At 43.5% G+C, this 25,261-nt stretch overlaps 1 protein-coding gene across 1 annotated transcript in view; it reads left to right on the top strand.

Annotated features, from left to right (window-relative positions):
• Nucleotides 1-25,261, top strand: part of VWF (von Willebrand factor) — a 1,169,185-nt gene that overhangs the window by 1,087,447 nt on the left and 56,477 nt on the right. Inside the window, exons 47-49 of the mRNA XM_078673989.1 lie at nt 16,814-16,930; nt 18,528-18,626; nt 24,535-24,663. Of these exons, the coding sequence (XP_078530115.1) occupies nt 16,814-16,930; nt 18,528-18,626; nt 24,535-24,663 (345 nt within the window). The remainder of the gene's footprint in view (nt 1-16,813; nt 16,931-18,527; nt 18,627-24,534; nt 24,664-25,261) is intronic.

The raw sequence follows: 25,261 nt of genomic DNA, 5'->3' as shown, positions 1-25,261 counted from the left end.
GTCTAGGGCCAACATGTAAGGTTAAATTAAATTCTCTACAGATATTATCAAAGGCAGTGACCACCGCTGTATTTTGGGCCTGATTCTCAAGGCACATGGCCACATCGTCCTCAACCTTTTCCAAAACTTCCTGCAAAAAAGTTTCAGGGACTATGTCTGACCATTTTAGCCTGCGACCTTGATCTTTTACAGCCACGCTTTGACCACCCTTATGGGTTACAGATTTCAGGGTTAATAGATCCACAGACTTTATCTCTATTAACACTGGATTGTGGTCACTAAAGACCGATACCTCCTTCTTGTATCTTAGTACCTTACATAACATAAAAGAAGTCATAAAAATATAATCAATTATAGTGCCTTCGTCTGTTCCTTTAAAAGTAGGGGCCCTGGAATCACTTTCCCCGCAACCAGATTCGTAAAGATTCCATCTCGCCAGAAAATTTTCAAGTGCTTCCCCCCTCTTAGAATGTTCAAAATGCATAGATGAGGAATATGGAGGACCTTCTATTTCATTACTGGCACACGGTTGGTTACAGGGATGGATATTAAAGTCCCCTAAAAATATTAATTCAAAAGTATTCACATTTGTACTATAAACTGACAAAAATTTCTCCAATGAGTCTAGGTTAGTCCCGGTACATTCATTGGCACATGAATTATAAAAATTAATAAATAAAATCTTGGGAGTATCAAAATATGATAACTCTACAATTAAACAATTCTGAGAACCTGAATTACACTGGCTTAGTGTGCCATTTAAATCAAGTTTAAATAAACTTAGTAAACCTCCCTTGGCTCTACCAGCCACACTACATGTTGCTGGAATAAAAAAGTGTCTGTACCCATCCAAAGAAAAGCTGTTAGTCTGGTCCCAAGTTTCTTGGAATGCTATAATATCATAAGATTTTAGTGAATTAGTCCAGGTTTCATTCCCTACTTTAGCCTTAATGCCAGCAATGTTCCAAGTCATTATTCTAGCTATAGAGTATGGAGGCTTTATATTAGTCCTTGGGTCGATTGGCTGTCAATCATTTTCCTCCAAAGAAGCTAGAGGGGCATATTGATTGGCCAGTGGGAGGGGTTGATCAAATTGATTATAATTCCTGGACAGCCTATAGCAGTATGGGTCCTGACTAAATGGCGGTTGAAATCCAGATTGAAGAGGAGGGGTAACAAAGCAGCGCCTAGGGAGGTGTTGAAATGGTTTAGGCTGGTCAGTGTTTAAATGTGTAGTAGTATTAAGATAATTATAAAAGAACCCAAGAGGGCGTGCACATACAATATTATCACTCGTTAATAGGGAGGCCGCTCTAAGCAGTACTGTAGCAACATGCTGCGGATACTTAAAGTTGACTATGATGCAGTCCCCCTTACCATTTTTCCTAGAGTTTCCTATCCAGCTGACTCTGCGGGTCGATATGATGTCACTGGAAAAGGCAAGGGGAAACCCACAATTCCTGTTCAACCAGGATAAACATTTATTTTTCAGGGAGTCATGGGTCTCCGGCCTCGACTCAGCAAGATAGGAATCCCCCTCTGGTACATTTGTGAGTACTACTATGTAGGGTGCGCAATCTGGAGGCAGATTAACTGCGCATCTTTTCTTTACTGCACTCCTCCCATCATTGTTTCTCGCTATTATATTAGATTGGTTACTAGGGGTCATGAGTGGTGGTTGAGTAACTTGTACAGATGATAAGCAGGTAGTGGGCGGTAGAGGGGGCGACTGGCTGACTGGAGCAGCTTGAACAGTGTGTGCAGCATGAGTCGGCCTCTTCCCCCCACTACGAGATACAACAACTTCCTTGTTTATGTTTTCGTCTGCCTTTACACTCTGATTTACTTTAATCTGGGTTAGATGAGAGTTCAAAAAGCCACCCAGTCGGGTTACTTCCTTAGTTACCTCCTCTAATTTTGCCACAAGAGGTTTGATAATGATTTCTAGTTTGGATTCACTAATAGTAGCCAGCAAATTAATTTTGTCAGAGTTCAAATTAAACAACTCAACCTGAGTTGAGGTATCAATTACTCCTCCAGTGCTAATGGATATACACCCAGTTTTTTTAGGTTTCCTATTCCCCCGCTTAGCAGCTTGCTTCCTACAGGCTCTAACTACTCTCCGTACCGGAGAGAGTGCCGGCGTACATATCGGGGAAGGCTGTGGTGAAATATCCAGAGGATTATCAAACTCCACCTGAGTTTGTGCTATAAGTGCAGATGGATCCTGTTCAATGATTATTTGCGGGTCTTCTATGCACCTGCGTTCTAGCGAGGGAGTAACTGGGGGGCGCCTTGACTTGTAGGTGACACCGGAGGACTTATCCGGTTTAATGAAAGGCGCCTCTCTTTATTAATTTTATTTACTACTTTTACCAAGTAGTTGTCCATAGTGCTCGTCGTATGGGGGTCTTTGCCGACCTAAGTTTAGACATTATAGGAAATTAACAGATGAATACGATGCAATCTAAAACAAAGCCAACCACCGTTGCTTGCCCAGGTTCAGTTATAAGCTACAACATCAATAAAGCCTAACTGAATGACACACGATTTAAAGCAAAAAAAAAGTCTTACAGGTTTATGGGGCTTGGGGGCCGTAACAACCAAGGTCCATGGCCCAGCCCAGCCTCATTCGGCCTCTTACGGCCACAGACGGCCCGCCCTTTGCCCAGGGTTAGCCCGGCACCACCCGCGCGCGCGTCCCGCGACGCTGGGGCTCTCGCTGACCTTAGAGCACCCCCGGGGGCGGAACAGGGCGTGCGCGACTTCCTGTCACGGGGCCTGAGGGCCTGTGGGGGATGTAGTCCAGTGGCTGTATCGGCGGGAAACTGGCGGGACCAACAGCGGAGCCAAGGGAAGGCTCAAGCGTCCTGCGGTGTCCTGCGGCGTCCTGCGGCGCTCCCCGCTCTGCCCAGGTCAGTATGCAAATTGCCCCCGCTCCCCCAGGCCTCTCACTGACCTTAAAGCACCTCCGGGGGCGGGACAGGGCGTGCGCGACTTCCTGTCACGGGGCCTGAGGGCCTGCGGCATCCTGCGGCGCTCCCCGCTCTGCCCAGGTCAGTATGCAAATTGCCCCCGCTCCTCCGGGGCTCTCGCTGACCTTAGAGCACTTCTGGCGACGGGACAGGGCGTGCACAACCAAGGTCCATGGCCCAGCCCAGCCTCATTCGGCCTCTTACGGCCACAGACGGCCCGCCCTTTGCCCGGGCTTAACCCGGCGCCACCCGCGCTCGCGTCCCGCAGCGCTGGGGCTCTCGCTGACCTTAAAGCACCTCCGGGGGTGGGACAGGGCGTGCGTGACTTCCTGTCGCAGGGCCTGAGGGCCTGTGGGGGATGTAGTCCAGTGGCTGTATCGGTGGGAAACTGGCGGGACCAACAGCGGAGTCAAGGGAAGGCTCGAGCGTCCTGCGGTGTCCTGCGGCGCTCCCCGCTCTGCCCAGGTCAGTATGCAAATTGCCCCTGCTCCCCCGGGGCTCGCGCTGACCTTAGAGCAACTCCGGGGGCGGAACAGGGCGTGCGCGACTTCCTGTCGCAGGGCCTGAGGGCCTGTGGGGGATGTAGTTCAGTGGCTGTATCGGTGGGATACTGGCGGGACCAACAGCGGAGCCAAGGGAAGGCTCGAGCGTCCTGCGGTGTCCTGTGGCGTCCTGCGGCGCTCCCCGCTCTGCCCAGGTCAGTATGAAAATTGCCCCCGCTCCCCCGGGCCTCTCACTGACCTTAAAGCACCTCCGGGGGCGGGACAGGGCGTGCGCGACTTCCTGTCGCGGGGCCTGAGGGCCTGTGGGGAATGTAGTCCAGTGGCTGTATTGGCGGGAAACTGGCGGGACCAACAACGGAGCCAAGGGAAGGCTCGAGCGTCCTGCGGTGTCCTGCGGCGTCCTGCGGCGCTCCCCGCTCTGCTCAGGTCAGTATGCAAATTGCCCCCGCCCCCCCGGGGCTCTCGCTGACCTTAGAGCACCTCCAGGGGCGGGACAGGGCGTGCGCGACTTCCTGTCGCAGGGCCTGAGGGCCTGTGGGGGATGTAGTCCAGTGGCTGTATCGGCGGGAAACTAGCGGGACCAACAGCGGAGCCAAGGGAAGGCTCGAGCGTCCTGCGGTGTCCTGCGGCGTCCTGCGGCGCTCCCCGCTCTGCCCAGGTCAGTATGCAAATTGCCCCCGCTCCCCCGGGGCTCTCGCTGACCTTAGAGCACCTTAGGGGGCAGGACAGGGCGTGCGCGACTGCCTGTCGCGGGGCCTGAGGGCCTGTGGGGGATGTAGTCCAGTGGCTGTATCGGCGGGAAACTGGCGGGACCAACAGCGGAGCCAAGGGAAGGCTCGAGCGTCCTGCGGTGTCCAGCGGCGTCCTGCGGCGCTCCCCTCTCTGCCCAGGTCAGTATGCTTACATTATGAGGTCTTATTGGTTAATGCTATGGCTGCAGATATCCGTTTCTGTTTGTGTCACTAGACGGAAACAAAATTGAATCATGGTTGGTGTGGGGGGGGGGGGGGCACTTAGTGACCTTCCATTTCATTGGTTTTGAAGCAGTTTCAAGAAATATTAAGAGCTTCTTCTTCTTGCTCAAAGGGTGCCATTACTGATATTTATCTCTTTTCATGCACTTTATTGCACGCTTTGTTTGCAAGAAAGTGTCACTCCAAGTGTCACACACTTGGTGGTCGAAAGTCACTCATAAGTACACTGAAACCCTGAAAATGTCACACATATGCAATCTGAAAATGTTGCAGATATACAATGGGCCCTGACTAAAATTTAAGTGGTAAAAGAGTAATGCCAGACATACCAGAACTACTTGCCAGGAAGCAGGCTCTTTTATTGTTTAACCATATTCACACTTTTCCCAGTTTGCAATATTTGCTATGTTCATCCACTTTTCCTTGTAGACATGTTTCTTGTGCAAAAACGTTTAAAAATTATTTTATGCAAGAATATTCAACTTATATTTGTGGATGTTTTTATCTGGCAAATCCTTAAATATCTGATGTATTTCTCATTATGTTCTTTTTAACTTTGCAAACTTTTGGACAGGGAAAAGTAATTGGCCTCTTTGTTAGTAACTGCATCAGCCGTCACAAAGAATTAGTGAACATCAGTACTTCAGTAATTCGAACCCTTGCATGCAAACAAGCAGTGTGCAAAGTGAAACGAAATGTGTCATTTGCAAGCACTTATGTGAAACACTGGGTTTGCTTGATACATTCAGTGCCTGAACCTGGAGAGGATGCTGGGTTGATGAGGAGCGGAGGAGTGAATTAAGGGATTATGATTGATGACCCTTTATATGATTTTGACGTTGTATGATGCCTTGGTCGGGATCATGCAGCGTTTGTACCATCATGAATTGGGATCATGAAAAAGGAAACTAAATATACAATATCTAAACATGCCCCCTTACTGGCACCACATGATGGATTACATGTCAGCTTGTTAAACAAATATTGAAGTGGAGGACACTAATTGCACTTTGAACATGTGTTTGATTTCTGCCTTCCTCTCCCTGTATTGTAGCGGCGTTTAGTAGATATGGATGCTGGTAAGCTTGCCTTCCTCTGAATGTTGAACTGAGATGTGCCAATGCGATAACAGAAATTAAAATACTTAATTTGTGAAAGTGAAATCGCAAGATGTGCTATATTTAGCGCTCCTAGAATTTCATTGGATGTCTGGGATTTATCACATGGCTAAAAGTTTCAAAGGTATGAATATTCTGACCGATTACTAAGACTACGGTGACTCCATGTCACTGATTTAGTAGTGGGAGAAAATGATAATTATCTTTCCGTCTGTAAGACGCATGATGATTGGGAAAATTAAGCAAAATACTTTTCGCCAATCTGCGTGCAAATTACACTTACAAAAGTCTAGTGAGATACTGCCTAGAGGTTGGTTTGAGAAGACCAACACACTTCAGTTTCATAATAACTACAAGTTTTATTCTGCTGGAGCCAGCCTCTTGCAGGTGAAAATTACTCGAAATAGTTTCAATCGAAGGAAACACAAATATAAAAATATGTAAAACCCTTCAATTGGTAAATATATGAGATTTTGCTTAGATAAAAAAAAATGCGAAAGCCTGATATGATATCAACTAGTTGGCCCTCCTAAGGATATATGGTTTGGTGTATCATTTAAAGTCGTTAAATCTACACCAGTTGTTTGCACGAAGATGTGTTGCCACTGGGCCAATATTCAGGTTGCTCCCATCGCATTCTGCTCTGCATCAGCAAATCTAACCTAGCAGGCCCACGTGAAGAAGGGTCCAGCCTCTTGGAGCCCTCTTGGGCTATGGCCTGTACCTTTGTCCCAGTGGAAGATCCGAGCTCCAAATAATTGACCAAGTCCAAAAATAACAATTTTCACCAGGCAAAGGCACAAAAAATATCCTGCCTGGGAGGAACCTTCTCCAGGTATGAAATTCAAATTTCTCAATCTCAGATCTTTCCCACCACAAGTCAATGGCTTCACTGAGACATTGTCTAGTGGCTGTCCAATGAAGTGAAGCATTCTCACCCACAGCCTGCTGCCTTGCCCCACTGAAGATTTTGTACTTCCATTCCAGATACTACGTCCAAAGTTACAACTTTTCACTGGAACAAACCTGGTCCCTGTATTCAACCCATGCTCTCTTTCTGCTGGCCTTAAGTTTTGACTTTATTCCAGTCAAGCACAAGTAGATGACCATGGTTGGCTTTTATGAAATGAAATTAAATGAAATGAGAGTTTATTGTTATTAGTTATTAGTTAATATAAACCATCACAATACAAATTAGGTACAAATATAAAAGAAATCCTTTAAAAATAATCAATTGTCATAAAAACATGAATTAATATTGCTGTGGCACAAGTCAATATCGTGGTCTCATTTAAAACATAACATTGTAAGTTTCCTTCAGTCATTAATGTGGATACACTTCACCGTTGTTATAAAGTGGGTAATCAGTATAAAATTCCACAACTCCAAATGTCAACATCCTACTACTGTTTTAAAATCGTATCAATGTATTGTACTCAAAAGGCAAGGCAAATTCCTTATGCTATAGTATGCAGCTTACAATTCTGTTTGACTGCTATGTCGTGAAATTGTAAAAGCGTCAGAGGTTCGCAATTTAGCTGAGGATTTGTAGGGGCCAGACTTCTCATGATGGCTGTTCTGCACGTACGGATCCCCCTCTTATTAAATAAGCGCTTTAAAAGTGTACGGCGTACATTATTCAGTTTGTGTCATGATGTGACCAAATGCAAAAAATCTTCATTTGGAGCATCACATAGTCTGCACGTTTTTGGTGTTTTATATCACCATGCTGTTTTGTCTGACAAAGATGGCAGTTCACCTGAGTGCATAGCCAATAGTTTTTTTCTTGAAATACACTGGATAGGTTAGGTGTAGGTAATTTACCCGTTGCAATGTTACGTAAGTTTGAATTGTCATCCAAGCATGGGATCACCGCGAAAATATGCTTTTGTCCTCAACTTGCGATTCAATTTTTGCTGTTTTATTCATGGCTTGGCAGAAAGTAGGATGCTATAAAATCAAGGCCCATAAGTCACCCGCATTCTACTTATTGGAATTTTTTCCTTTTTGGAGTTCTTTTATGTATTATAATATTCTCTATTTTACTAAATTAGTTTTGAACATTTCTTGTTATGTGGTTTCACTTTATTATTGTTTGAGTACACAATACTTTACCCTTTTCCTCTAAATTATGCCGGGCTGCACAGGTTCACTTAGTGAATTTTGTGGTTCACCCTGACAATGATTGTTATTTGAGGTGGGTTCTCACCCCCCAAACTAATACTCCAACTTCTTACACATTCTATAACCAATAAAGGGACAGGGAGGGCCTGCTTATAAATATATACATATTTCCTGTTGGGTAACACACTTGGGAGAGGAAATAGTGGTTCTCCAAATGCCACACAAGATTCCCAAAGGGCAAGTCATCCTTGCGAATCAGTTACCACCTCTACTCAGGGGTAGGTCACTGATCAGTCATTATCATCTGCAGTTGCTCTCACTAACCATTGATACATACCTTTGTGACTTGTAAATATGGTGGGGACCTTTAAATCTCTCCTTGTTTCCATTTGGAAAAGTTCCCAAAAGATCTTTTAAGAGTTACAAAACTTTGCTGGCTTGTATATGGTCCTTTATAGACTGTAAAAAGCCTTTTTTGCAAGTGCAGTTGGTGATTTTGCTGATGAGCGGCGTTTTTACTGCGAAAGGCTTTGAAACCCCAGGCCCTAAATCATTGGCAATCTCTGGACTATACTTCCTATGATTTTCCAATAAAGAAATAACTGTGGGTTATCAAAATGCTATAGGATTGTGCTGCACTCATAACATAAACCTCATAATATCAGTGATGGACTTTGTCAATTGGTTTCATGATTCACTGACATTCCTTGAGGATCAACATCAATTTGAACCTATTTCCACAAAAGTATTTACAAGGTAGATTTATATACAAAACATCTAAATAGGATTTGATGAAGTGCCTAACACAGTGATTGGCTTCTAGCCAATGTACTGTGAGCATCCCTGCAATTGATTGAAAGAAGAGAATACAAAAACACAAGAGTTTGGTGTATTTGGATTTATAAAGTTTCAGCTGTGTGGAAAGCACGAGTCAATGCAAACCAACTGAACAACATTTCAAGTCATATAGGGGTAAAACCTTACCCTGCCTCCATTCCAAATACAAGGCCAGTAATCAGCAAACAGCCAGCCCATGCTGAACACAACCAGGCAACAGTACCATTGATACTTGCAAAATGCTTTCATTGTGACCACAAGGATTAGTGACCATAAGGATATCATCTGAATTTCTAGAAGGAAATGTGAACATTGGCAAAGCCACTAGTTCTGCCTTTATTGTGCTCATACCTTCAAACTTAATTTGTGTATGTCAATGTTTGCATAGCTTGCCACGTTAAACCTGACATATTGACTTGGCTAATAGTTGTTTTGTTTTAAGCATCCTCATTGTGTGCTTGTTTGTGTAAACATATGTGTATACACGTTTGTGGGCAATCTCTGCAAGGTTACCCCCAAACATATAGCCTTCAGCTCTTCTGTCTTGCAGAATTAATTTTTGTTGGCACAATGACTTTGTGCACTTTACCACTGCTAACCAGTGCTAAGGTAGTTTTGCCCTCTCTCCCTAAAACATGTTATAATTGATATACAACTGATTAGCATATTTATTTACATAAAGGTCCCTAGTAAAGGGGTATAACACATACCCAGTAAATTAAATGCTACTCATGGGCCTGCAACACTTATTATGCCATCCACTTAAGTAGCCATTTAAAGCATGTCTTATTGCAGCCTGTTTGCAGTTATAAACTGCCAATTCGACTTTGCAAAATAAAAACATTTCCAAACCTAAAACTCCCTTTTTAGTACATATGTCATCCCATAGGGTAGGCCCTAAACAGCCCATATGGCAGGTTGTTGTGTAATTAAAAGTTCAGACATTTACTTTTAGGTTTCACATGTTCTGGTAGTGAAAAACTTCTACTGTGAAGCTTACCCCTCCCATGGGATAACACTGGGTTAGCTTATTACATCTAAAAAGTGCTAACCTTTGTTGGGGAGCAGGTAAGAATGTCATGTTTGGTGTCTAAGGTATTGTAATTTAAAATCCTCTTCAGTAGTAAAGTCAAATTTTAAGTCACAACCCTGAAAATGGCACTTAGAAAGTTGGCATTTTCTTTTCCTAACCATTTGGTGCCTGTGTCTGTTCCTGAGCCACATGACTAGGCAGAATTGACTGTTGGCCTTTGTGTATTCCTCCCAGACAGCCACTCAATAGAGTGCCTGAGTGTTGGCCGAATGTGCCGATCTGACTTGAAGGGAGGGGAGGAGTTGTCGCTTTTCACACTTGCCCTTCAAAGACACTGCCTCATCTCACCAACAAAGGACTTCATAGTAGCTATTGTGTTCCGGACAGACTAGGACCAGGGCTGGGAGGCTAGAAATTCCAGACACATCTGTATGGGAAATATTCCAGAAGTTTCTTCCTCTTCAAAGCTGGGACCAGCTATAAAAATAGGACCCTTAAACTAAATAATGAGTGTATTCCTAGACCTGTGGATTTTACAGAAGAAGAACTGCTCAGCTGACCTGCTCCACGCGACCTGCCTGGACCCGGCAACTGGACCTGCTTGAGATCTGTCCTGCAGTCTGAGAAGGAAGGCTGGACCTGCTCCATTCACCCAGGCTGAAGTTACTCGAAGAGTCAGCTGACTTGAATCCTGTTCTGTGCTACTGAGAAAAACAAGCTCCAGAGGCATCCCTGCAGCTGCCTAGCCGACTCGCTTCACAGGACCTGTCTGGACGTTCAACTGGACATGCACGAGCCATCCTAGCCTCTGCTGAAGTGGTGTCTCCCCAGATCCTTTGCACTTGGTTGGCAGCAGAGAGAGCACCTCCTGGTCTATCTGAAAGCTCCACCCAACCCGCATGACTCGAAGCCCTGCAAACCCTTGACACCCTTGACACACAACTGCAAGATTCATTGGAACCAATACCAGGTGATGCAAAGCCTTGCAAACCAATGTCATGCAGATCATACACCAAGGACATAACATACAATTCTCAGTCGGCCAAACTTGGTCCTGTGCCCAGCATCTGCTCCATTGTGGGAGGCCTGAAATTTTAACTTTGTCTTTGTCCAGCATGACCAGATAACTTCAGTTGGCACTTTGTGCCATTTGGCACTACTTTTATATAAATCTTTAAAATTGCATCTCACCAGCTCTACCGATTGGTTTTTGTTATTTCTTTTTTTTTTTTAAAACATCATTTTATTAGAGCTTTCGAAATCAAACCAGTGCAACTTGCACTGTTGAGTATACCATTTTACATTCATGTCATGTTGGTCTCAAATCACTTATTAAGATTTACTCTTTTTATAAATTGGGTGTGGGATTTTTCTTTGGGTTATGTTTTCATTTTATTACGGTTTAAGTACTACATAAAATCTTTACACATTGCTGCTAAGTTAACTCTCACTCACTACTTAGATCCAATTTACCAGAGGGTTAAGCATGGGGTAATTTTGTAATTTATTGTGGTTCACCCTGACAAGGATTGTGGCTGTTGCTTGAGCAGAGCTCACACCCACTTCAAACAATCCTAATTTCTCACAATAGTTATTTGATTTGCATACGATGATTGACTAAGAGGTTAGTGCAGATAAAATAATACAAAGAAGGATTGCATTCTGTGTACATTGTGTGTATGGAATAAAATAAGTTGTTATACTACAGTGTACTTGTGTGAAGTAAAATAGTCCCTTATGCATTTGAATGCAAGCACTGCATAGGAGTAGGCACTAGGACATTTAGCCTGCCACTTGCCTGTGGTTTCCATTTCCTTCTTGTTCCAGACTGATCCAGTGACACCGCAGCTGCCTGGGATTTCCCACCTGGGTGTTCCTGCCCAGGTTTTCCCATTCACTGTTCTTCCTGCCAAAAGACTCCCCACCCACCCCAGGATCTACCTAATGCAGGTAGCAGTGTGCCCGCGCGCACTAGGCATACCAGTGGTGCGCTAAATGCAAGTCCATCCGTACCTGTCCACGCCTTGATCCACGCCTTGACCGAGCCCTCCTAATACCACAACAAACACTACCACAGCGACGACCCACACTCCATGGTAGGATCTTTCACTGGCGCCCACTGCCACTTCACCTGCCACAGCACACACACCATCCTACCAACCATTCCCACCACAAAGACAACACAGATACTACCTGACTTAAAACTCCATCTAGCATGCGCCCTTCTCAACATACTCACTATGCAAACATTCCACCCAATTATAGGACTTCATCGCCACACTCGCACCCTCACTGAGACCTGGCTCAAACCCACATCCACATCAAACATTGCCACAGGAATTCCTGATGGATATAAAATCTCTCACCAGGACTGCATCAACAAGCGGAGAGGAGGAACAACCATTATCCACAAAGAGATAATACAGTGCACCACCACCACCACCAAAACAAAACCACCACCACCCCATGGAACATCTCACTACCAAGCTCCACACAGACGATAAGACAACCACCAGAGGCACCCTCACATAACGACCCCGAGGCCTGCACTACAGCTTCTACAACACCATTGCAGACTTCATTGCGCCCCTAGCCTAGGACTCCAAGGGATACATCTTCCTTGGTGATCTAAATTTTCACATCGACAAACCTAACGACAATAACACCACACACCTCCTCACAATATGAGCAGCCTCAGAATGACTCAGATCATCCACAATCCTTGGCACACCTCAGGACACATGCTCTAGCAACTGCGTCAAATCCAATCAAGTCACAGAACTCACATTGATCTATCACTCCATCATCCATTTCAGCATCTCCAGTACCTGTGCCACCAGTAAGGACACTTCCTACAGGGCTGCATTCAACACCTCCATCAACTTCTACCATATACTGCTAAGGGCAACAAAGAAGACAGCCCGGGGATACGACAATGCCCTCTATGTAGGGATTGCTCACACACCTTCTACATAAACTTCAGACCAAACAGAACCCCACTGCCATACTCATCCTCAGCCTTCCCCGATGAACCCACATCACACCTCACCTCAGGCAACTCCACTGGCTCTCCGTATAAAATAGATTCCAATTTAAGCTGCTGACCCATGTGACCCATGCACACAAAGCTCTACACAACCAACAACCTGCATACAATAACCACCACCTGAACTTCCACCAACCATCGAGAAATTGATGCCTCCCTCTCACTCGTCTATAGTCCCCGAATCTACTGAAGCAGAAGTGGAGGACGTTCCTTCTCCCATATCACAGCAAAGAGCTGTTGCAGCCTCCCCACAGAATTCTGGACCATCTTTTCACTTCCAGAATTCTGAATGGCCCTCAAGACATGGCTGTTTGAATAAGCTTCCAGGCCTTGCAAGCTCCTGGATACCCTATCGAGTGATTAGCTGCACTTTAAAAATCCTGATTGATTGGTTGACAGGAGGCAGAAAGATACAATAACCAGCCAGTAACATAGGTATGTATATTTTTAAAGAATTGATAACAATAGGTCAACAGACGGCTGTTTATGCAAGCATTTACCTAGACCAACATTATTATTTACCACCAATAGAACAGCAAGACCAACTCTAAAGTAGTGGAATTTAGTGCTGATATTGAAACATCCAAACTGACCCTTGATCAAACGGAATAATTAGATGCTGATATCACCTGGGAGGAAGTGGAGGCAGCTTTATCATCATTGGCGGTTGGCAAGGCGGTGGGCCCTGATGGCATCCCACTTGAGTTTTATAGAACCTTTCGGCATGTGTTGAAAGAGGAATTCATGGTGGGTTTTTATGGATGCACAGAAGGGTAACACGCCTTTGTCCTGGCGGGAATCCATCATCACCATTTAAAAAAAAAAAGTTAAACCCGCCTTACTGCGGTCATCATATAGGCCTATATCACTTATCAACTCAGATAGTAAAATCTATTCCAAAATACTAGCCGCACACTTTTCAGGGATAATCCCTTCTCTGGTTTCACAATTTCAGCGCAGGTTTATTCCCGTGCGCGATACTGCTGATCACGTTCGGTGTTTGATATCACTAGTGGATTGGGCACATGCGACCAATTCCACAATGGGGGTAACCCTGTTGGATGCCGAGAAGGCATTCAACAGGGTTTCCTGGCCATATATGTGGGAGGTTTTAAGACTGCAGGGATTCGGCCCTATGATTCAGCAGGCATTGAAGCTATTATATTCTTCCCCAGTTGCTTGTATCCGATTAGCTGGCCAAGAGTCGGGCTTGGTTACAATAGGTCGTGGCACACCGCAAGGATGCCCATGCTCATCTTTATTATTTGCTTCATACATAGATTTTTTTAAAACAATTAAACCAGGCCGTGAACATTAAACCTATTCAATTGCGGAACATAGATTATAGAGCTCTGGCCTATGCAGACGACATTGTAGTTGTTACTAGTGATATTGTCACCTCATTACCGGCAATCGATGAATTGGCATCTCAGCTTGGATCCTTTTCGAGGTATAAGTTAAATATCTCCAAAACTCAGATTCTTCTTATTGGTGGGGAACCGCCTGACAATGTAACAACTGTCTCAGAAGTTATCGAATTGGGAATTAAAATCTCTCTACCAGTTAGTAACATCCCCGAGTTAAATATGAACCCTGTACTCACTAAAGTAAACTCAATGTTGGAGAGACTGGACCATTTACATTTATCTTTATATGGAAGATCAAACGTTTTAAAAATGCTGGTACTACCTAAGTTTGTATATATGTTCCGAACGATTCCGCTTGAATTTCCAATCCCACGTTTTAAGAGATTAGAGAGGATCAGCTCCAAATTCTTGTGGGGCTATAGGCGGCAGAGAAGGACCTATAAAAAGATGGTACTGCCGAAAAACCGTGGTGGCTGGGGCAGCCCCGGCCCGTGGAGGGAGTTCCGGTGGGGCAGTCAGGCGTGGCGGGGGAGGGACAGGGTAGAGGGTGATAAACACCAGAATATAGATGATTGCAGGTAAGTAAACAATTAAATTAATAAAACAATGCAGGGCACGGAACGAAATTCGTTTTATTAATTTAATTGTTTACTTACCTGCAATCATACATATTCCAGTGTTTATCGCCCCCCACACTGCCCCTCCCCCGCCCCGCCTGCCTGGCCCACGGACCTCCCTCCACGGGCCGCGGCTGGGCTGCGGCATACCTTACTTTATGTTTTATTATTGGGCAGTGGTTCTGCAATGTATTAGTCCTTTGGTAGTGGGGACAGGGCCAGAATCTTGCCTTGTCATAGTCCTTCAATCTATGAATTTGGGCTGGGTGACGCGGCTAGTCGGTGCTTGGTTAAAATATTAGAACCTAGTTATTTAAAAAAATACTAATTTAAAATTCTTAAAGCAGCATATTCGGTTTGGAGACTAGTTAAGCATCATCTGGGAGTTCCGAATGTTAATGCATACACCCCGTTTTCAGCTGCCGGGTTACTTCCAATGATCTTTCGTGATCAAATCTCTAATAGATGGTGCCTAAAAGGCATCTTTTATTGAGTTGCAAAGTAAATTTGTCTTGGCCAAACATGAATTCTTTAACTTCCTCCAGATTCACAGCTACCTGAATACGTTAGGCTCTGAGATGGAACAACATCTGAGAAAATTCCCCCTTATCGAAAGCATGCGGAAAAAAACACCCATTGGTCAATTCCATGCCTATTTGACTGAGTTACTGCCAGATGATCTTGAGAGTTGCCAAGATAAGTGGGTAATTAAGTTAGGTCAAGAGGGAGTTAATATCACAGAATCCTTAAGGCTAGCGAATCATGTCTTGGTGACAGGGAGAATGCGTACTCAGCACTACATGGCTATATATGATTTGTATTATACCCCAAGAAAGATCTCTAAGTGGTGGACATCTGTTGGGTCTAAATGCAATAGATGTGGTCTGTTTGCCGCAGACGCTGTTCATATGTTTTTTGCTTGTCCCAAATTAACTGAATTTATTTTTTCTATCAAACAATTTTTAGGACTAATAATGGAGTTACCGGTGTGTATAACTGGGGAATTGGTTTTGATTGGGGTCAGCTCAGATACTTCTGCTCATATAAGATCTAATGCTATGATATGATTGTTTATCTGTATGGCTGTAGTACGTGTATGTATTACGAACGACTGGATTAGTCCGGATCCTCCCTCATGTTCGAGCTGGCGAGCAAGATTACTTGCTATGTACAATATGGAACAACCCATATATAAGACTAAGGGAAGAAGAAAGAGGGTAATGGGAGCCAAGATCTGGGCCGCTGTTACTGACTGGACTTAATGCCCCATTGGGGATAGTTCTTGGCAGAACCGTGTACGATATGTGTTTTTTGGAAAGATATGGATTGGCTTCCAGTAGCCTATTTTTATTTTAGACTCTGAATTTCCTTGCTGTTTGCTTGTATTTTTCTTGTTCTTTCATGTTATGTTTGCTGATTTTATTTTTTCTGTATAATTTGAGCTATACATTCCTTGCATAAAATGGAGAAAAAAACTAAGAAGAAAGAAAAAGAAAAAAAGAACACCAAGATCACCGAAGTGCAATGAACTCAACACTGTTTACTAACCAATGCGAAAGTGTATAATAGATAATTTAAGGTCGTGACTCTGGGTGTTGCTTCCTGAAAGGAACTCATTGTGGCATTGCTTTCTGAAAAGGGCACATGGTTTGGGACAGCTTACCATGTATAGAATGTCCACTTAGTACATCACTGAACAAAAATGCAGATATCCAAGTACCAAGGATATTTTCAAATCTTCAATTGTCGATTGATGATCAGTTTGTGAACTACCCACTGTGATGTATTGCCAGGGTCGATCAGGCAGTACCCGATGGAGAGGTCTTACACATCAGTTTGAGGCTGGTTTTGTGGTTGTTTGTGGGCCGTTTTTGTTGGGTTAATTTCTCTATTATTAAACCAAACATGGCGTAGACCAGGCTCAAATTCATACAGTATTCCATACCTTGCAAAATACTTATACATCCTTTCTTTACATATTCAAACCCAGATTGCAAACCTGGGCCACGTTTTTAGCTTTCTAAGTCACTAACGGGGGGGGGGGGGAGTCACTTTTATTTTGGTGCCTGGGCTTATTTTTTGTTCCAGTCCAGCCTTTGGTACGCCCCTCTCACTCTCTTTTCTATAGTCATATGCAGTTCTATAAATGTGATTAGCATCAAGTAAAATTCTCACAATATGAAACAACTATTAATCAAACAGTTGATTGTCTTTTTCAGGGCGGAGAAACGTTAATGATAGATCAGTGCACCACATGTCAATGCAACACTGAAAAAGACAAAATGTTGAAGTTCAGACTCGTGTGTGGTACAACTACTTGCGAACCCTGCCCAGAGGTGAGTAGTTAGTATGCATTTGCATATTCTTTTTGATATACTTAAAATAACTAAAATAAGTTCAATAAGAGTCAGATTATGTTGAGAACTTGGCTTTTCACTCAGTAGCCGGTTTTCCGTGAATTCTTTGGCCCACTTTTCTGTTAGTTCTTTTTATCTGGTGTTATGTTAGTATGTTGCAGTTTTGTCTCTTTCTCCAATAAAGCGCCGGGACACTCTTTTTGAGTAGCCGTGCGCTATAGAAATAAACAATTAACATAACATAACATAACATAACATACGTACAAGTGTCATTTACTTGTGCCTCATCGTTTTCCAGCTTATGATGATAGCAAAACAACATGTAAGGCATCACATACCAGCATTGCAGTTTGGGTCAGTTTATTAAAAACTCTCCAACTGCCTGTCCTCTTTCATTTTCAGAATCACCACAGCAAGTACACCTCAATTGTATTCCCACACAGATTTTTCAGGCAGTCTGCTCTCTAATAACGTAAGCCGAATATAATATAAACACCCAGAGATTGATACACAAGAGAGGTTTAAGGCATGCAGTGAATAGTATTAATATTCTGCAGACATTTGCTTCTCCATTCTGAAAATGCAGGGATGTGCCTATTCACAAGAATGCGGCACACCCTTGGTTTCCCCTAGCGCTGGCGCTGAGTTCAGCTGGCAAGCGACAACGCAGAAACCCTTGCACCATAGTGCAAGGGTGTCTGCGCTAGGGGAAATGATTGTTTATGTGCAGGTAGGTGTTCCTTCCTGCACATAATCAATCATTTATGGCATTTTGAAACTTCTGTGTGTGCTGCTTAATGCCGCACACATAGGAAGCTGCAAAACATCAGTTTTGTTTTTTGATTGTTTATGTGCAGAAACGGGCCACCATCCTGCAAGTAAATAGTCATTGGCAATTTGCTGTTTCTATGTGTGCTGCACAAGGCAGCACACATGGAAGCAGCAAAAGGAGGAGAAATAAAGCATTTCCCCTTGTTTCCCCTGCGCAAGACCAGGTTTTCCCTGGTCTTAATTTTTACACTGCCTCCTATTTACGCCACCCTTGTAAATAGGGGGCAGCGTCAAAATCAATGGGTGTGCGGTGGAAGGCACACTGCAACACCCATTGCCCTCCCCTTTCATGCTAAGTATACAGTGAAAGGGGGCCTTATTTACAAGGCAGCATTAAGCAACGTTAAGTGGCTTAACGCTGCCTTGTAAATAAGGTTAAATCCCTATCGCCAACACAACATCACTTTTAAATGCAATTGCATTGCCTTTGCAGGGCTAATTTGAGTGATTAGGATGGGGAAGTGGGAGGGTCAAGGTTGTGAATCTGTGATAAAATACACCCAAAGTGATAGCATAAAGACATCGCAAGTCACTGCAGAGTTTCATAACCTTACAATGAATATCCTCATAGCCTTCATAGGGGTATAGTTATGTCAACCTATATAGTTTTTGCTATCCTAAAGCTGCCCATTTCCTTTAATACCTTTGCTAATTGCAAAGGAAAACTGTGCACACAGCACTGACAGACTCTCTGTCAAAATCTCATGTTGAACCAACATTTCTGTGCTATATGATCTTGTTGCAGAACTACAGGCCAGAAAAGCTCAATGGATCGTGCTGCGGACGATGCGTGCCAACCGTGTGTGCCATCAAGCTGAAGGATGGACGCGTGGTTAATTTGAAGGTCAGTGTCCACCATGGTAATAACTGTTGAAAACAAGGTGTAAACCTAATCCACATTTCTAAACCCAGCATCTGCTGCCCACATTTGTGTCTATCTTGAAACAGATAAAACTCAGATGTCATAATAACCTCACCACCCGAGAGATATTACTCATTTTCCTTCACCTGGACTAGTTTAGAAATTGTTGAAATGCTTTCAGCAGGAAATGAGATTTTTCCTGAGAAGCCATTACACAATGTTTTGGATCTAAATGCCTATCATGTCACAGTTTTCTGTGCCAGTTTATATCCGAGGGTCTGAACAAACCTTTATTTTGGACTATTTGCTTGAAGTGATTCATGGCCAACAATAGGTGGGACAGTGCAGGCCACTCTCCAATATTCATGCTCGACTGGTTTCTTTCTGACTGTGCATAAGGGTTGAAATTAATTAAGACTAGATATTCTCATTGGGACGGCTGTCCAGAATGTTTCGAAACAAGTTTCATGTTTTTTAGGTCTTGCCTACACACATATTAGTAGTTCTACCAGCCTCATGTAGTAAAAAAACATAAATAAAACAATTTACCTTTTCTTTCTATTGTTTATCAGTTTTATGTTTTATTGTCTTCAGTGTGTTCAAAATATATCTTACGGTTACAATACATTAAAGCCAGTAGTACATTTCCTTTGCACCAATGAGAATCACAGTTTTCTTTGATTTGCTGAAACGGGTTCCCATACCTGTCCTCAATTAACTTGCCTGCTAATAGGCACTGTACTATTCAAATAACATATTTGTTTGTTAACATTTTTTTGCATATGCTTGCAAAAAATATAAAACATATCCATCGCACCAGCTTGCGAGGGCCAGATCTGCTGACTTTTCCAATGCTTGTTCACTATGGGATCAAACCTTGATATTACAAGAACCTCAATCGGACATGCTTGTTTGGTTCTAATGCGGTTAATGTGAAAAAAGTAATAGCACATTCGTCATAGTTAATTTTCGAAATCTCGCGTAACACAAGCTTTTACCTTTTATTAATGATTTAACCTTAATTTAATCACATCATTTTGCCAACATCTAAAATCCCTCTCTGGTATTTCTTTTTTTCTTGTTGCAGAGGACACGCGAGTAGTAACTATTTTTTATGATCTAGTAATGCCCCTGAGGAGTCTTGATGATATAAGAAACCACAAGGGTTGTTTGTAAATGACCTCAGATTCCAGAGTTGGGTTTACAGAACCACAAATGCATACTTAAATGTTATATATTTTTATTATACACAATAACTCATATATCTGTTTCTCCCAGTACTGTATTTTGGCAAGAGAATACTACATAATATTTCAGTTTATTTCAGTGTTTAGAAAGCACTGTAGTAATATTTTATTAGAGAGGTTTAACAAGCAAATAAAGTATTTTCCTGTGGAGATATTAGTGAGTGAAGGGTTACAAGATAGATCACACCTTATGGACTTTTGGTATAGCAGATTATTATGTGACTCAGCAATTGAGATCGTAAAGAGAAGTTTGAATGTGGGATGTCTTTAATTTACTGCTTAGGAAGCATTGTAGCAGATAGGATTGCCATTGTATGCTGTGTAATGTAATGTAAATAGCAAGTACTACATAAGAGGAGGTTAGGAGGATTGTTGCAGTTAAGAATTGTCAAGATTACCTTCCAATAACAGTTATAACTCCCCATTCCACTCTTTTTGTACCAGTCATCTGTGTACAGATTTTTCAATGAGGCCATTGTGTTCAGGACCAAGCAGTCTAGGAATGGCGAGTGATTGATTAATTTGGCAGTACTGACTTACTTTCAAATTCCAAAGTTTCAAAGTTTCAACCATAAATACTGTGTTCATGTGAGAGAAGCACCCCCTGCAGTAGCTAAGGCCCACGGAAGATCAATGTTATCTCTGATATGAGGCGGGTCTAATGTTCTGTGGTATCCAAGGAAGTAACTGGAGTCTCAACCTCTAATTAAACAATGATTTAAAGTCCTCGAACATTGTCTGTGCAGGATAAGCGGCATAGCCTCCAGCGCTTAGTGAAGAGTTGGAAGTAGTAAAGGAACCTTTGAGTGCCTTTAATCCCATTGCATAATGCAACATCTCTTCAGAAACTAAAGATGATGAAGAAGCCATTTTAACTAAAAGAAAATTTACTTTGTTATTGGTGCAAAATTCTTCCATTTCAGTCATTTTATACAGCTTAAGCAGGAATCTACAAATACCAGATTTGTCCATATCTGTGCAACTCTTTAATAGTACTCATTTATTGTACGATGTATGGGTAGAGAATCTGCAGGAAGGGTTTTATACTCGGAATAGAAATCATCCCTTGCGTAGGAAGGGGAGTGCAGTGGATGCGGGCCGCCCTGGGTGTCATCACTGAGGTGGTGAAAAAATGGCAAAAATATGTGTTTTAAACACTCATTTTTGCCATTTTGTCAAGCCCCGGGGTGACAAATGTCATCACTGAGGGGGGTGACATAATGGCAAAAATATATGTTTTAAATACATATTTTTGACATTTTGTCAAGCCGGGGGTGACAAGAAATTATCGTGCAGTCTGGTGCTGTCATGCTGACTGGGCAAGTGCACCTACTTGCCAGTCCCTAAACCTTCCCTTAACTTCATATTAGTCACCCCTATGGTAGGCCCAAGGGCAGGGTGCATTGTAAGTATGAGGGAGGACAAGCCCTGATGTGTGTGGCATGTCCTAATAGTGAATTACAGCCATTTTCGTTTTTCACAATTGCAAGGCTACCTGTTCTCATAGGTCAGAATGGGCTGTTAGTATTGTTACATTCTATGATCCTAACAGACTCAGGGAACATGGTAGAAATTCGAGTTTAGTATGCCTAAACTCAGAATAATAAAATACATCTTCTAGTAAAGTTTGTTTTAATATTTTGAGTTTGCAAATACCACTTTTAGAAAGTTGGTAATTGCATGCCTAACCTTTTCAGCCCGCCTCTGCTAGGATGTGTATCTGCTGTCTGGTTTCTGTGAGTGACAGGGCTGGGGAATTCCAGGAGACAGGCTGAGCAGCCAGGTGGTGAATAGGAAGATTACATCCAAGATGGGTGGGAGGAGTACCCCTTGACTCTGAATAGGGCTGTGCTCTGCCACCACAATGCTGGCTCCACCTCCTGTGGAGCGTCCGATGTCTCTGCCCTGCACCCTGAAAGAAGAAGTCAGAAGCATGTCCACAAAGTGCTCAAGAACTGGACTGAACTAGACAAAGGCCCCCTGGCCTGAGAGAACAAAAGATTTGTAGTATAAATATTGGAGCCCTGCTCCTAAGAAATTAGATCCAGCTGAACCAAGAAGAACCTCTGCCTGACGTGAAGGAACTGGGAAAGCTGCCAGGAGGAGTACTGTCCCTGACCTGGGGGATTGGCCTGCAGTGCTTGCCTTGCTGCGAGACGAGAGGAAAAGACTGGAAAAGACTTTTATCAACTTGTGCTTCTGTGGGTGAGCTTGCCCCCTGAACGGAGTCCCAGGACTATTGGACTCCTCCTGCCTTCATAGAGCTGCTGGACATTGCCAAGATTTGCCCTGCCGCTGGAGCTGCAATCTGAGTGCGACGCGTAACCCCTGTCCACTGCAAAGCCGTGTCCGTGGCCGCCCCGCACCGTGTGACTCCGCTCTGCACGAGCCATAGCTCGCACCGTCCACAGAAGGGCCGCCCGCACCCTGCTTCACCCTCCCCCCTTTGAGCCACACTGACTCGCCGCACTCCTGCCTCTGGACTCCGGGATCTGAATGCACCACAAGGCTGAGTATGGCCCGTGTGCTCGCAGCGTACCGACCGCCTTGTACCGTGCTATTGGGATCCCGCCGGCAGCCCCGCACTTGAAGAGTACGGCCCGTACGTTCGCCACGGACCGGCCGCCTTGTGCAACACTGCTTCACATCGGAAAGGTAGCCCCGCTCTGAAGGCGCGGCTCGCACGCTGCATCAGGAAGCCAACGCGACCAGACCAGGACCGTCCAACTCGTCCCCGTGGCCCCCGCTCTACACCTCGCAAGGGACGCCTCAACGAGCCGGGGCATGCATCGAGGAGGGGTCGACAGCGCTCCTGGCCCGCCTTGTCCTTTCGCCCGCATCGTCCGAGCCGGACTCAACAAGCTTAAAGGTACTGTGCCAACGACTTGCACCCCAGGGGTGTACGCCTCGGACCGAAGTGTCCGCAGCGCTGTTTCACCCTACCAGACTCTTTTTCCAATGCTGTGCGAGTCGAGCCAAGTGCGCGAAGCACACAACACCAGAAGATACGCATTTTTAAAGAACTCTAAAGTTACTGTATGTGTTCACAAATGCTTAACCCATAACGCTCTGAGATAAGCCTGGTCTGCTCGCGCCACACTGCCTAGAGGGTGAGCAGGGGTTATTTTAGAGGGTAATCCCCTTATCCTGACTAAAGGAGAGGGTCCCTGCTTGTCACAAGTCATTACCTGTGCCAACCAGAGACCCCCAAATCTAACAGGTAATACTTAGTGGCCCTGACAAATCAATAGCAAAAGCAGTGAAATATTTTCATGAAGCTGCAGCTCCACTTGCTGTTAGTAGAGATCCAGCTCAAGTCAGAAGCAAATGCTTCTAATGACATGTAGGGAGCTGAGAGTGTGTGGCCTCAGCATATACATTTTCTTTTCTATAGGACTAATTACAGATTTCAACATATTTCTTGATTTTTTTAAACTTCTGATCACACCCTACTATTTATAGAAACTTTAATTCACTGGAATGTACAAGTAAAATAAGATATTATATTTAGATGTTTATGTTTCGTGGGTGTGAGCTTTGTCTTTAATTTGAGAGGAGTGATCTCTACATACTGACTTGTGCGGGTACAACACTCCAATAGGGAAGATTCACTTTCACAAGTAGTTACTTGAGGGCTCTGTCACATCAGATACAATTGGTTGAAATGCGGGGCGTGGGGTGGGTGGCCTCAACATAAAAATCTGCATATACATTCTAGATGCTCTAATGACCTGTGCTCATTTTTAGTAGGATAAATAAATATAGCATTTGTGAAAGGAGTCCATGTTAATGTGGTTTGAGAGTCTGGCAAACCCATTTTAGCTACCGAAACATGTAGTTCATAGTTTTGTCAGTCAGGTTGGCATGATGGATGTACCAAATGAAGCTTGTCTTATACTGGTGAGTCAGCTTCATTTATAGTTAATGGGCGTTTTCCCTTGAATCTTGGTGATTTGACAATAGGACTCTTCCTTCAGATCTGGACTCTGTGCTCACAGCATCATGATACATTCTTGCCGTGATCAAATGAAGTTGACCAGCTTTTCATAAGTGTGGTCTACAGAATCGCTTCCTCACCCAGATTAACTGCCCGTGGGAGCTGCAGCCTTTTGGCCTGGCAGATGACATTCCTGCCCTATGCTGCCCATCAGGCCTCAGGTTACCTGCCTTGAATATACCAGAGAAAGGTTGAGGAGTGAGCACTGCAGTGAAGTCTCAGAGGTTTTTCAGTGGTCCACAGTTTCCTTTATTTGTGATGCCTTTGATTCGGATGAACTAAAGCTAACCTTCTCTTAACACAGTGCATATATCTTGGACCTCTTTGGGGAATGTTGCACTCTATACATAGCTGCCAATAAAAACAAGTAATGCTTCCCTCAAATGAATTCAGGTTTGAAATTCTAACATGTCTGCCAAACAATGAAGGAGTCATTTAGTCAACATCATGACCATTCCTTCTTTTTCAGATCCTGATTCTCAAGTCAGATCTCTACAAAGGTTTACATTTTGTTAGTGCAATCTTCTTCATTCAATGAAAAAGTGGTTGGATCTATTTTCATTTCGGTTAAACCGAAACATGTAAATAAGAGTCACATTTGGTCATCCATTTGTTAATATGACTGTAAAACTTACTCTTTTCGTAGCCAGGTGAAACAATCGAAGATGGATGCGACAGCCACTACTGTAGAGTTAATGAAAGAGGGGAGTTTACCTGGGAAAAGAGAACAACAGGGTGTCCACCCTTTGATCGAGAGAAATGCCTGGCAGATGGGGTAAGTGTTACAAGTATCGCTGAGATGTAAGAAATTAACATTTATTTTCATATCATGCATTAATGCCTGCTGAATACGTTGGGGGATATAGTTATTGGCATTCCTTGTAGATATTCCTATATTTTTAGTGACGTGAGAAAGATTATGCTTAACTTCATGCATGCAGTAGTTTATTCTTACAGTGGTCTACTGCTGCCTGCCCAGAATGTCTTGCCGTTTGTGTTTCAGTGAGCTTCTGGGAAGTAAAGTGGTGAGCACTAACTTTAGCAATTGAAACATATGGTATTGAACTTACATCTAATGAAAAGTAGTACTGGGTATTTTATTTATTTATTTATGCAAATTCTGGGTCTTATTGTGCTGTTGTAAAAAGTATCTGCCCTTTCACCTTAAGTGAATATAGGGAATTTGTCTGGGAGGTTTTAATATACAATCTCGATTTTTTGTGCGAGACTCAACTAGGCTTATATTTTAAATGGAATTATTTTTTTTTTTCAAGAATTAATCTTTTTTGAGGGCGAAATTTCTATAACAAATTAAGTTACTTTTAATGTTACTTCAGGGCCTACATGAGACAAAAATGTACCTAGCCCCTCCA

This window comes from Lissotriton helveticus, chromosome 1_1, assembly GCF_964261635.1.
Source record: "Lissotriton helveticus chromosome 1_1, aLisHel1.1, whole genome shotgun sequence".
NCBI classification, from domain to species: Eukaryota; Metazoa; Chordata; class Amphibia; order Caudata; family Salamandridae; genus Lissotriton; species Lissotriton helveticus.
Note: the sequence above shows the minus strand (reverse complement) of the source record. Positions and strands in the feature narration are given on the sequence as shown.